We start from the raw sequence: 14,777 nt of genomic DNA on the forward strand, positions 1-14,777 counted from the left end.
TGCATGCCTGTGTGCTTGTGTGTGTTTCGTTACAGCCCAAATGTCGTCACGGCACCCACGTTACAATAAATTGTCATGATCAGAGGATATCTGTACTACGCCTCCATCAAAATGGCTGCCGATGCACCCTGGAAGAGGAGTGGGAGGGGAGCAGCCTGAGGTTGGGGGGAGCCCATTAACACTTTCAGACTGCCTTCAGTGCTTCCGATCTGCCACTTCAGAGCCTTGCTTATTAGAGCCACATTGCATCTGTTTATTGAACCCCCCCCCCCCCCAATTCACCCCTCCCCTCACGCGCACACTCACTTTCTTCCTCCGTCACCCCTCCACCTCCCCCATTCGCCCGCAGGCTGTTTTCCCATCAACCCACAGGAGGAAGCGTCCAATCTCTCCCTAGTAGCCCGCTGGGTCGCCGTGGCGATAGCTCTTAATAACAACAACAGGCCTGATAAATAGATAAATAGGGTCTGACGCTTGCAGGGGCTAACTGAAGGGACACACACACACTCACACACGGACTAGTGGCGATTAGAGGAGAGGGAGAGGAGCTGGGGGGGGTGTGGGGGGGGGTTACAATACGAGACACATTGAGAGGAGAGGGAAGTTGTGAAGTGAGACGAACAGAGAGGAAGAGGTGAGCGTGCTGGGTTGGTTGTTTTGTTTCATGTGCTCTGGGGATGAGTGTCGGTGTTGTGGGAGCCTCTGCTGGAGGTCTCTGGGGTATTGCAGTGAGGAGGGACTAGATGTGGTTCATAAGACAAATCTACCCCCCCCCCATCCCCAAAACAGTATAAAAGTTTTACTTTAGTGCCTATTTCTAAACATGTGTCCCAGAGAAGCCCTTTTCTTCTTCTAATGGTTAATCATTTGGCTATGGCTACACTGTTGGCTCAATGTTCAGCGTTTGACATGAGGACGATATTCTCCCATTTCCCACGACAAAACATGACCTCGGGAAAAAAGATCAGTACAGCGAAAGCAGCCTGAGGAATTACCCACATGGGCAGGAGCAATGACTAAGTTATACTGAGAAAGGGATGAGTGTTTTTTGTTAAACTCATGTATTCTCTGAATAAATGCTTTTCATATTATGGTAGGTTTTTAATTTTTTTTCGAGAAGAGCATGAGTTTAATTGTTCATGTGTCTGTCTGTTTGCATCTGTGTCCGTGCGTGTCCCCCTGTGCGAGTGTGTGCACGCGTGTGTGTGTTTCTGCGAAGGGGATCCAAATAACGTGCTTGTGTACAGCTTCACATCGTTGACCCCTGGAGGCGCAGAGCGACACGGGCCCCCACACCCGTCCCACCGCTTCCCGGCAACGCTGTTCTCTGTCCGGCTCCTGTCAATCTCCACCGCGGCCCCTGCCGCTACGCCCAAACCCCCCCACCCCCACACCCACACATCCACAGAGAGCGGGCGCAATCTGTCGCAACCCTGGCACTGGCGACTGTCATGCCCCCGTGAGAAGTGTCTCTCGGACTCCTCCTCTCTCCCCTCATCCTGTCTCCTGTCCTCCGCGCCTCCAGCATGCCCTCGCTTCATTAATCTCCATTACAAAACAGAAGTTACTTAATGTCTCTGAGGCTTGGCGGTTGCAACGCCCAGGCCGCCACAGGGAACTATGGCAAACCCCCCCCCCCCCCCCCCACCCAATCCTTCCATGTGAAATACCAGCGCGCAGACGTGCACAGAACACGATTTAAACAAACGTCAACGTAAACCATCTCGCCGCCAGCGTCCGCGACACCGAAGGCCATCGCCACTTTGAAGTAGCTCCTATTCTTCTTCTACTACCTCCGCAAGTCGAAATACAGAGTGAAAGGGTGCACGCTGCCACCTAGAGGTGGTTGTTTGAACAAGCGTAGGGCCGAGTGTGTGTTCTACTGCCACCTGCAGCATGGAATGTCCGCTGCAGTTGACTCCTGCAAACTGTCAGAAGTCCACAATGGGGTTTGCTCAAGCTTAAATCGACTTCTGGGAACTAGAATCTCCAAGGGACACACGCAAATACAAGCCCTCGCTCGCGAAGCGATGTGCAAAATATCCCAAATACAAATATCCTCTGGTTTCTCGTTTACCACAGCCCATCTCTCTCTTCGCATTTTCATTAGGCAGTGGCGGCCACAATCGCCTCCTCAGGGTAATGACGTCTTTGAAGCCTTCCGGCTTGCAAGCACTACTTGGCTTTTGTTTGTGTGTGTGTTAAATTGTTTGAAGTGTGTGGCCAGTTTTTGGTCCTGAGAACAATTGTCCTAATTAACCAGAAATAATGATAATACACTCTAAGTAAAGATACTACAGAGTATTGTTGTGGAATAAGTCAAGTGTTTGGTGCCATACAGAAAATTCTCAGCCTGATTTGGTAAATTATCTCCGAACAAAAACAACAACGGCATGTCGGAGCAGGAAGTGGCCATCTCTAGTGAGAAGCTACATTTAATCTTAGGTTACTTGACGTGGCTCATTGGAAATATGTCACAGCACTTGTTAAAAGAGTGAGATTATCTATGTCTGGTTCTTGGAAAACTTTAGCTGTGTGTGTGTGTGTGTGTGTGTGTGTAATGTTTATACTATCCCAGTGGGGATACAAAATCCCAGGAAAGAATGGCAGAGTAAGGAAAACATTTTGCCCATCCCCATGATAAACAAAGCTATTTTTGGCTTAGGGTTAGAAGTTAAGTTTAGGGTACAGCTGAGGTTTTTGGGGTTTACGGAAAGTATTAGGGGTCCCCACGAGGACTGTGAATTGTTAAATGTGTGTATGTGGAAATATAAATACCCGCAAAGACACTCACACACACACACACACACACGTACACCCCACCCTCCCAACACCCATTCCCCACCGACACACACCCCTCCCTTTAGTTGCGCGGAGAGAGACAGCGCCATTGGATTCCTGTCAACGCAAGTGCCGGCAATCACCGCGCGGGTGCTTTAACACCGCTGAAAGCTCTGCCCCAATCAATACGGTAATGCACTGCCTCCCAGTTATCATCATAATCTCTTATCGCTGCCCCACACCTCCGCGGGCCGGGGAGGGGGGGGGGGGCGGAGCATGGCTGGGGCCGCCGCCCACTTCCTCTCAGGAACGGACAGAGAGACGCTAGAAGCAGCGTTTGATGGCTCATTCAACAATAACCCCCGGCCCGTGATCTGAACAATTTGGCAGAGGGAGATATTCACGCACGTGGCGTGTGAATGTTGCTTCGGCGCTGCTTTTAAGCCTGAGTGTTGGTTGAGTTACATCCAAAGGCAATGTATTGGATTTTTCTTGATCCTGATTTTTCTTGATCTGATTATAGAGTATATTTCCTCTGTGAATAAACATAAAACATGGAACATGAGTGGTTTGAAAGACTCACTAAAAGGGAAAATTGCTTTTCTTTTCTTGCTTTACTTTAGAATAACAATCTATTCGACAAAATTGTGTTATTAATCTAATGATAACACAATAAAAAAATAAAACACATGGTTACTATGGAGAAGTTTAAATGTGGTCTCTAATGGTATTCTCTCAGAATAAAAAAATAACAAACATCCAGGGACTTATTAGTGGCAGTTGCCCACCAATAGTTGTTGTGTGATCTCTATTACTCCCAGGCTATGGTCTCCCTGTAATGTTTCTAGCTTCGACACTCCAGTATGACCCAACAACCTTTCCACTACACATACACACACATGCAACATATATGGAAACACACAGGCGCTCACACATCCTGGCAAGCACTTTGCACAGACACGGGGAAGGAGAGCATTGGGAAAGACAGAGCAGGAGAAAAGGAGCACCTAACCACAGAGAGGGAGCTCAGCGGCAGGGAGGGGAAGAAGCTACTTTGTCCTCAGTGGTTTTACCGCCAGTTAGGGATGAAATGTTGGCCCAACAGGAGCCTTCCTCCATCTGTGAGAGCAGGAAGAGTCTGTTCCCAGCCTCTATTCTGGAAGCCTCAACACTGATGACTTTAAAATATTTGCTACCCTGGACGGCAGGAGAACAGGTTTTAGCTAGTGTCTTTTATGACCACAGACAGAGGGGGAAATGATTTGATCTACCATGCTGCGTTCTCTCCCCTCATCTCACTCTGGCCCAAGAGAGAACGGCACACACGGCACTGTGACAGACCACACATCTACAGAGGGAACGTCTCTTTAGGGTCCTTCGGGGATCCAGGTGGAATAACTCACAGGGAGAACAATATGAAAGAGCAGGAATTATGGAATCCCTCCTTTCTGTACTGGCTGGGGTCATCGTCAAGTCAGGTCGATGGAGGAAACGAATTCCGGTATGATTCATGAGTGGAAAAATGCCACACTTTTCTATAAGGACTTTTTGAATCTTCAAATGAATTGCAATGAATTACCTACCGTCCGGAAAACCCTGTCAATGTCAGATACACCCACCAACCATTCTACAGGTGGCGTATTTTATAGCTTTTAGTGACAATACAGAAACATGTCTCTGAAGGAATTTAATTTCTTTCACATGTTCAGATAGAGCTTAACAGGTGTGTTATTTTCCCATGGAAGGGCTAAGAACGGCCCCCTGTATCTCACACCATGTGGTTGGGCATCCCTGCCATCAGGCGCAGGAGAAAAACCTCTCCCCATATCTCTTCTAACCCACCTCATTTGATCCAAACCTCTAGAGCATCAGCCCCAGGCCCCCACTGCTCCAGTCCTCCCGGCGTCTGTCTCCAGACATACTCCCCCCCCACCCCCCCACCCCACCCCCCTCCAAACCCCATTCTCTTCCATTGCTTTCCAGGGGCTCAATTATGGGAGGATGGCTCCCCGGTTCGAGAGGTGCCCGAAGAGAACGGATCAGCTGACCTGGGAGAAGAAGCCATCCGACAGGTCCTTTAACAATGATAAATCACCTGGCTCTGCACAGCTAGGCTGCTACAATGCTGAGGGGGAAGCTACAGCTACCACTTCCACAGCACACCATTGATCTCTTCAGTACATCGCCTAGATTAGCGGTACACGCTCTCAGCTTAGGTAATGAGAAGCTACAGGGCGAGCAGGGTTTGGTTCCGGCCCAACACTGCCCAACAGGTAGTGAACGCATCGGAGATCATTGAAGGTCAGAGCTTCTGTTATTTTTTTTGCCAGTAATGGTATACGATAGAATAGTATAACGCCTGATGGGCAACAGCACTGGTCCAGTAAATGAAAGGTTATTGGTTTCATTCCCCAAGCCAAGAAGTTGCTTGAGCAAGGCGCTTCAAATGACCCCGCGGACTGGTTCGGATAAGTACTTAAAATGTAAACATAGAACCTTCCACTTTGGTTTGCTTTCATTTGTGTGTCTGCAGGTCTGGGTCCTCTGCCGCAAAAACTTCTGGGACAAAGTGACGCCTTCAAATATGCTGCTGCCTCCCCGTTCCACTAATCCTACATCTATCTGGACGGCGTAACAGTGCGAGACACAGGGAACGGAGGCAGTAGCAGCATTCTGGGAAATCCTACGAACGCCACAAACGCCTGAGGCCGGGGAACAGCTACAGTCTCTTTTGTATTCCACTCTCTGCTGCCCCAGAACCGCAGCCATAGTGGCCCTTTTAACTCCCCCTGATGAGGCCTGATTAGGGGCCGTCGTGCCTCGTCAGGGGGCAGCAGCCAAGCTGTGTTCAGAGACAGCAACTGGGCTGCGTTCAAAGGCCAGGTCAGGTGGTTTTCCCCGGGCGTTGGCCTGACTGATACTGGAGAGGGTGGGTTCACACCACAACGGGAAAGTGTTCGCTTGTGGCCAAGGCAGACTGGAAATGAAATTAGAGGCGAACCTGATGCAGGCCTGTCCTTCAAGGTCACCAGCGACTAGTTGGCTTTAGCCCTTGTCCTGGTTTGTCTGTCCGTTACTGTAGCTAGGATTTAATTTCTGACACCGGTTCGTGAGTGGGCGCCAAATCTTCTGATCCAATCACTCAACATGGGTTTCTCAGCTACGGAGGAAAACACCAGAAACAAACTGCGCCCAGAGGAACAACGATCAGTGTTTTCCTATCGTTGTTTTCATTATTGACATGGAATCCCCTCTGTTCCATAGACTTTATTGGTTGCTTTCTCCTTCAGCTGGATCCAGAAGCCGGGCGTTGCTCTCTGGATGAACGTTAGAAAGGGGATCTTAGTTCCCTCCCTAAGAGAACAACAGTGTAAAATCTATCCTGGCTGACATTTCTGTCCTACAAGAGAAGAGTGGGGGATAACAAAGAGGGATATGTCAACGTAACAGAGTCAGAGTGACCCCGTGAGTCTGTCCTGGTAAGTCACGTTGGGCGAGAGCAATAAGCTGCTTCGCCATCTACGTGTTATTTCCTTTTATAGTGCAGCAAAAAGGTCGGCAAAGCATATGGCTGGAGGTAAGATGGAGAAAAATCTATATTCTTATTGAGTTCTCTTTTGAATAAATAAATATATACCAGCTGATAGGGATATTCCCCCTCTGACACAAGCCAGGGCATCAAAGGGGCTAGACAATGTACGCTTACTATTAGTATCAATTTACAAATAAACAGCTTTTTTGGTGACTGGATCTCAGATGTCAGATTTTGATAAATGGTTTCAATTTGGCAGCTGCTTTAGACTGTCAGGCCCCATCTGATCGCATCCCCCTCTGCAGCAGTTCCCTGCCCGAAATAATCTCGCTCATTTAGTGGCACACTTTTTTCAGGGGGAAAATAATCTTTTCATGCTAACCAGGCGACGATCAGGCCGGGACACCTGATGCCTGCTTGTGTTCTTGGCCAGACGATGCTGTGTAAACCACCCCACGTGTGTCAGACAGGAAGTGCTGAGCCTCATATTCATATTTACATTTGACATTTTCACCATTTAGCGCACGTGCACATCCAGAACGAATTACGGGGGAACGATTGGGGCTATGTGCTTTGCTCACGGTCAAGCCAACAGATTTTCTGTACTGTTGGTTCAGGAGTTTGAACCGACAGCCAAACACCCTAAGCTCTAGGCAATGCGTGTGTGTACATCTATTTGTATCCATTATGTTAGATGCTGAATATGCATGGCCGTTGCCACCTCAAACCCAAGAATAAATCGGACGGGGAATGTCTCCCACACAACGTCCCACAGACCTGTTTTCATTTGTACTACTTATCGGAAAACAATATGCGCCTTTAAAATCGTTCTTGAGGTCAGGTTTCGCACCGTGCAGAACAAATTAATCCAATCAAACCATTAGGTTTGGTCCTCCATAAACTCAAACATTTTGGCCTGAAATAGTCTGGGACGTCTTTAGGGTAAGAACAGGGAAAGGGGTTCTCTTTAGAGTCCCATGCCGACATGCCACTGACCTTAGGTAACCTCTCAGGGTCTCCTGGGTGTCTGGGGATCACCTTCTGTAGCCTCTGGAAGCCGTAGTCGATGGTGGGCTCATTCAAGGCTGGAACAGAGAAGGGGGGGGGGGGACATAGTTTAAAAAACTGGATCAATTTCGGCGACCCCAACCCACCATGTCTAGCCCCTTCCATTGCTTACAACAGTACAGCCTTTCATATGATCCTAATGGACACCTTACGCCACATGCTAAGCTAACACACAGTGGCCCCGGGAGTGTCGGTCCGGTGTCAGTGGATCTCTCCTTCCAGCGTCTGCTGTTTTATTCTCCGCTGTTTATTAAACGTGAGACCTTCGGCTCAACCTGTCCCTGTTGCTATCCCTTTCACGGAGCATTCCCTAGTAATTCAATTGTGACTCTCTCGCTCGAAGACCCATTTTACGCACCCCCCCCCCCCCCGCCCTCAATTCCCGTTCTCTTGGAACAACGCAATCTTAATTCTTCTCAGTTTCAAATGCGAACGGGGGGGGGGGAGAGAAACACCCGGAAACGAGTTAGGGAGATATTTCTCCATAATCAAGCCCATTAATCATAAAAGGCTGTCAAATTTGACTTTGGGGACAATTTGTCAGCCTTCTTGCCCACTCCGCTTTTGTCACTGGTGCCTCTTGTATTTCGTAAGGATGATTGACACACCAAATGCCAGTGAGTAGAATAGCTAGTTTGCGCTAATATGCATAACCGCCGCTTTCATGAATAAGAATAAGGAGGCCACGGCGGCGCAGGGTCTTTTTAAAGGCCCGCTGCCGTTTGTTGTGAGCGGCAAATAGATGTTATTACCATTATAACAATATTTGTTTTTCTTTCCCAGGGAATGGGCACCCGAGAGCTGCTAAATCAAATTTGTCAAAGGCCCGTTTCACACCGAGGGGGAGAGAAAAAGGGCTTTCAGGCTGTGGCTGGGTGGGGACGGTATCTGAAGGGTGACGGGGCCTAGACGTGTCCTCTCCACAGGCTGCCATTTTGAATCTGGGCCCCTGTCCCCTGAGAGGCCCGCTCAGGAACGGTATCAGGCCCAAACGGATTACTCTCTCAATTTCAGCACAACCAAGGAAAATTCCAGGGAAGGTACAAGAGACGATCCACAGAAAGGAGCCACAGCCAGACAAAAGGAGTCATACACACAGGGAAAGATAAATCAATGTCATAAGGATTGTCTCCAAATGAATCTCTCGATGTTGAGAGACAGGAGGGTGGTGGAGCAGACATCTCTTCCTCCAAAGCCCCTCAGAAATTAAGCCCATTACTTCCCCTTATTAAAATCCCCCTAAACTTTGACCCCAGCGCCCCATTGGCTGCCTGTAGGCCTATGTCCTCTCAGCCAATCGATACGGCTGCCTCCTCGCAAAGAGGCTGAGTAATTGGAGAGCGGCGATGGACCCCCCCCCCACACACTTGTGCGAACCCTGACCCCCTACGCATCACACAGCCCATATGAAGATAGATTGCCTGATTTAGTGTAAACATATGCTGCAATTCCAGCCATCAGTGCCACTTTCTCCATCGTAATTTGTATTGATTTTTTTTTTCCGGGGGCCTGGCCATCTTCGCATCTTTGCAATGTCTGACGTGCATGTTTTTTTCTCCTTCAAAAGAGAAAGATAATGCACTTCGCCGGGTAAAGAAGCAGAGAAGAGGTGCAATGGAAGGCGAGAGGAACGGAGGACGAGAGAGAGGATGGGAGGAAGGAAGGAAAGGAGTGAGAGGGAGGGAGGCGTGCGTGGAAGTGAATGATTGTTTTTTTATTTAATCATCCGTGTGTTGCCCTCACTCCCCACGAAAGTGATCAAACGATCGACTGGGGCCTTGCTAAGCAGTGCGCTGTTATTAGGTGACTGAACGGAGGGTGATGGTGAACGGGATTTCCACTAACACACTCGGCCACGCCTGAGAGGACGGCCAGTGAAACATAATCCCAGGCAGCACAACGCGTAGGACATGGCGTCCCTGACAGCACGAGGCAATCCTGGTGGAGACAGGCATTTTCAGACTGAGGACGGCAATGGAGTCCGAACTGACGGATGGACAAGGCCGACTAAAATATTCCTAAATTCTTATTGAGCATGTTAATGTTCATTGGACGATCTCTTCAATCTTCTGCCTCAGGTAGTCTGATATATCTCTGACTTCCACAGATTCCACAGACACCTGTCTTGGTTGTGAGTATTGTTATATTTTGAACCCCTGGGGGAAAATGTACAAGGTTGTTCTAAAGATTTGGAAGGGGGCTACCTGAAGCTCCCCCAAAATCAATTCCCATGATGCCCTCTGTCTAATTTGCAACAGCTCTGCCTTCAGTTAGCAGGATCATTGAGCGGTTAAGACGGAGTTAGAACACTGTACCTCTAGAAAGTCAAAGCGATCAGAAGGGACGCCTGGCCACTGCTGTTAACAACCGGTACCGTTAACCGACAACATTTTGGAGTTAAGCTGGGCCAGGTGCCAATGTTCTTAAATGGCCTCAACGTGTCTCCTCTGATGATTTACCAGGGCGCTGGATCAGTCCTCACCTACACAACCTTTCTGCAGAAGTACGTTCCGAGACAGAGGTTGCCGACTTTCAGGTTGGATGTCAAACTGGTGTCCTGGCTCTGTGTTTATTAGAGATATAAAAGTAAACCCAGTGATCTGGCAAATTTTCCAATCCGGCCCTTGTATTGTTACGGCCACCTAATCATCCCCAGCTTTCAAATGGCTCATTCAACCTCTTTCCTTCCTGTGACTACATTTTTTATAAAGCACTGTAGGACCTAAATGTTTGAGATCTCTAATGTATAATGAACAAAAATATAAACCCAACACGAAACATTTTCAAAGATTTGACTGAGTGACTGCCAGATACAGTTTGAGGCCGGGATTTGTCCATAAAGAGCACATTTCCCCAGCGTGCCTGTGACCATCAAAGGTAAGACCACTGAAGTCCGTCACGATCTGTTGTGAGGGTCAAGACCCTGGTGATGAGGATGACAAGCATGTAGATGAAACGGTTTCCAAGGGGTTTGTCCAGAAGGTCCATTCAGTTGTTCAGTTGTCTGGTCTAAGACAATCCCACTGGGGAAGAAGCCAGGTTGGCAGGTACTGGACCGGTGTGGTTATGAGGGGTTGGACAAATTCTCTAAAAACAACTTTCGAGGTGAATTGTGGTAGAGAAGTGGACATAACGTTCTCTGGGAACAGCTTGGGGGTACAGTCCTGCACTTGGCACACCAAATGCGCGCTGCCTCGTAGCTGCAAGCGTCTGTGGTTTTGTTCGGTCTGCAAAATTTTCAGAGACCTTCTATTGTACCCAGCACAATGGTGCAGGTGTATTTATCATGCCATCCGCTTCTTTATACATCACACCTGGCATGCGGAAGGATTATCTTGGCAAAGGAGAATTGCACACAAACGCTTCAACCTCTGATTCAGTTCATGAAACTTGGGACCGACACTTGTCACGTTTCTCTTCATGTCCAGTGTCACGCTGGATAAGAATCAGATGAAATATTAAAATGTACAAAAAGCTCATATTTAAGTCCTTATACTCCAACCTGTTTACATCAATATATGTTAAACTAGTTTTCGATTTAACATTTCTCCCCTCCACTGCATTGCCAGCCACTGAAGCAGTGCCTGCTTTTTTACTATGTCGCTTGCCGATTTTTTTGTCTTTACATATTTACCAGGTATTACTGAGGGATGGAAAATGCACTTTGGGAATTTCTTCACCTTGACGCATTTCCTTCTTTCTCTTCACTCCGGTGATGTGCTTGTTGAAGGCATAGTCATGTCCCCAGATGAGGATAATTCCAAAACCCATAAATCTCCACCGTCCTCCCTCAGCACTCAACAAAGAGGCTCGCCGTGGTTTTTCCTATATTGCACATATCATTTGAAATGGATTCTACGTTCCATAAGAGATATACCATCAAGGCCCAGTCACAATCTGCACCCCCCAACTGTCAGAACGGGGCATACCAGGGGTTTGAAGCAGCTTGTGTCCCACAGCAACATGGACTCTTAAATTGTTCCATCCTGATCCTCTATACTCACATATGATTGATGCAGGTCATCTCTGCGTTTGTCCCCCCCCCTGCCCCACCCCCCCCCCAACCAACCTAAAGATGTGTGCATCGGATAATGTCCTCCTCCTTCCGGGGGGGGGGGGGGGGGGGGGGGGGGTTGACGGACGCGTGGCGGTGTGAGCCTTGACTGGAAGGGCCTAAGAACGTCGAGTGGGTGTCCATGTGTGTGTGTCCCTGTGTGTGTGTCCGTGAGAGTGTGTGTCCGTGTGTGTGTGTCCGTGAGTGTGGGTGTCCGTGTGTGTGTGTGTCCGTGTGTGTGTGTCCGTGAGAGTGTGTGTCCGTGTGTGTGTGTCCGTGAGTGTGGGTGTCCGTGTGTGTGTGTGTCCGTGTGTGTGTGTCCGTGAGAGTGTGTGTCCGTGTGTGTGTGTCCGTGAGTGTGGGTGTCCGTGTGTGTGTGTGTGTCCGTGTGTGTGTGTCCGTGAGAGTGTGTGTCCGTGTGTGTGTGTCCGTGAGTGTGGGTGTCCGTGTGTGTGTGTGTCCGTGTGTGTGTGTCCGTGAGTGTGTGTGTCCGTGTGTGTGTGTCCGTGTCCGTGTGTGTCCGTCCGTGTGTGTCCGTGTGTGTGTGTCCGTGTGTGTGTGTCCGTGAGTGTGTGTGTCCGTGTGTGTGTGTCCGTGTGTGTGTGTCCGTGTGTGTGTCCGTGAGAGTGTGTGTGTCCGTGTGTGTGTGTGTCCGTGTGTGTGTGTCCGTGTCCGTGTGTCCGTGTGTGTCCGTGTGTGTGTCCGTGTGTCCGTGAGTGTGTGTCCGTGTGAGTGTGTCCGTGTGTGTGTGTGTCGTCTGCTGAGAGCTGTGGAGCACCAGCCCGTCGACAAGCATCCACAGCTCTCCATTGAACACGTGCGCCACGCTATTGATTTTCTCTCCTTTCATCCCCCCCCCACCTCTCTCACTAATTTGTCCCTCATTCGATACACGAGGACGTCACAGCACACAGGACGCAGGCGTGTCACTCACGCAGACGTGTCGCTCCGGCCGCGTGTGCATGATGACGCTTGTGTGGGAACGCTTCATTTCACAGGACATAGATTATGTAAATATTACACATGCCTCTTGAAGTAGACATACCCCACACGCGCACAAACACACACACACACACACACACCCCTCCCCACACGCACGTACCACAACACACTGTAACCATGGAATAGAGAAATTCAACACGAGGGGCTTGATCAATCACCCTGGCCCACTGTTCCAACAACGCCGCTCCCCCCCTCACCTCACCCCTCTTTTCCAGCCCCCATCCTTTGCGATCGATGCTCATAGAAATTTCATGAACTTTAAACTGTGATTGACAGATAGACAGTCAGGCCCCAGACAGACAAGGCACTCCTTAAAGTGGAGGGCCACCAGGGAAGATGAAGAGGCCTCTTCCACCCACTTCCCTCACCAAACACGCGCTTTTAATTAGTTCCAGAACACAGCGGTGATATGGCATCCATTAGCCTGACTGGTGTTCACGCCTCCCATGTACTCCTGTCGCCCCTGCCGGACAGCACTTCGCTGGACCACATCGTTTTCAGGACAGAGACCAAAGAGGACAGACCACACCTGACTCAGGGAAAGGGAAAAATATTTTACGGATCATTTATGAATAAATATGAGAAGCCTATGGGTTTACCGCGTTCTGAGGGGAATGATGAATGTACAAGGCCTATGGGTTTACCGCGTTCTGAGGCAGGAACACACCCGTGTGTCTCTGTAGATCACACAGAAGTCAATGGGACATTTATATAACTCGTGTCGGGATCCAGCCCCAAGTCAATGAGAACTTCACCTCTATTTAATGCTACCGTCGATGAAGCAACACTTGTACTTATCGTAAAACCTTTGAAGTTACCGGCGGAAGGTTCCTCTTTTAATAGATAGAACAGGGTTCTCCACCGAGGGGAATTTCCCCGTCTTCCACAGAGACATGCCATTCATATATCAAAGAAAGGTCTGATCGCCTGTCAGGATGGGACTTGTGGAACTAATATCAGATCATTAGCATTTCTGCGGGGGGCATATTAGGCTGTAACTCAAAAATAATAACTTAGGTGGAGGGGAGGCTATTTCTTTGAGGCACACTTCCTTCCCAGCCTTGTCACTCCAGTCTAATCAAGGTACCAAGGAGCTAATTATTCGCCACCTGATTAACATACCTCGCCTCCGAAGCGGATGCAAACTCTAATCACGGGGGGGTGGCGTCATTCTCGGATCTCACAGGAGTCGAGTGAGGCAACAGAAGGGAGTGGGAGTGCTGCTGTCACCTCCACTTCTCTGCTGTGCTCTGGAGGACAATAATGGCTGCCATGTTGTGAGGAAATGAAATGCTTGATCCCACCGTCGTTCAGCGTGCGGTGTGTACACTCAATGATATCAAAATCCACTGTTCAACGTCAACCAAAACCTGGAAGACGTCCGGTTGCGTAAAAGGCTTTTTTTTTTTTTTTCCAGGTACAGTACCTGCCAGTTTATTCCGTTCATGGTTATGCATAACTACCTCAGTGTTTCCGTGAGAATGGTTCAACAATAAAAGTGCAAGAGTCAATTAGTCAACGCGCAGTACTTCAAACACAGTCGTCGACTGGGACGGGCCAACACACCACTTTGAGTGAGTAAAATGTTTTACAGAGGTTCAAATTTGACACTATGACGAAGCTGAGGTATAACTTACACTCCTTTGTTACATGCTCACAAGACCTTTAGAGTACCTTATGGAACATTTAGCTAATGTCTTCCATATGGCTGGCCCAAGTGAGAGAGAGAGAGCGAGAGAGAGAAAAGAGAGAGAGAGAGAGAGAGAGAGAGAGAGAGAGAGAGAGAGAGGAATGAGAAAGGGGAACGAGTGAAAACGAGGGAGATAGAAAAGAGAGGGGAAAAAGAGAGAGACAGGAAAGAGAGAAGTGAAACTGTGAAAGAGGGTGAGGAAAGAGAGGTACGGTACAAAGTGGTCCATTGTTTTCTCCTTGCGGCGATAGGACCACTGGCCCTGCCCAGCGCCGCGCCAACCTGCCCTCTGAGGAATCAGTGACTTGGCCATGCTGAAAACCTCTTAAGGGTTTGGTGGCGTCTTAATGGGCCTGGAAGGTAGCGGGCAATGGGTCCACCTCACACAACAAGCAGCCTTCAACGCCAGCCCCGGCACGCCATCCCTGCCACCAACTACTGCCTTTTTCCAGATGACCTCATCTGAGCAGTACCGGAACAACTGCCACAGAATTGTCAGATTGACACAAATAAACGGCTGGCTGGCTTCTCACCTTGATTCTAACACCCAACCTCTGATGTGCTCATAAAGAGTAATAATGTTGCTGCTTTCATTTCCATGCTCCCCTTTGTGTTTCTCCTCTTTTATAGCACTAAGTGTGTCATAAACC

At 48.9% G+C, this 14,777-nt stretch overlaps 1 protein-coding gene across 9 annotated transcripts in view; it reads right to left on the reverse strand.

Moving 5' to 3' along the window:
* Positions 1-14,777, reverse strand: part of LOC105028844 (transcription factor COE3) — a 95,110-nt gene that overhangs the window by 10,027 nt on the left and 70,306 nt on the right. For all 9 annotated transcript variants that reach the window (XM_013133625.3, XM_013133623.3, XM_013133622.3 and 6 more), the window contains exon 11: positions 7,310-7,398. In XM_013133625.3, coding sequence (XP_012989079.1) covers positions 7,310-7,398 — 89 coding nt within the window. The remainder of the gene's footprint in view (positions 1-7,309; positions 7,399-14,777) is intronic.

This window comes from Esox lucius, chromosome 4 (genome assembly GCF_011004845.1).
Source record: "Esox lucius isolate fEsoLuc1 chromosome 4, fEsoLuc1.pri, whole genome shotgun sequence".
Classification (NCBI taxonomy): domain Eukaryota; kingdom Metazoa; phylum Chordata; class Actinopteri; order Esociformes; family Esocidae; genus Esox; species Esox lucius.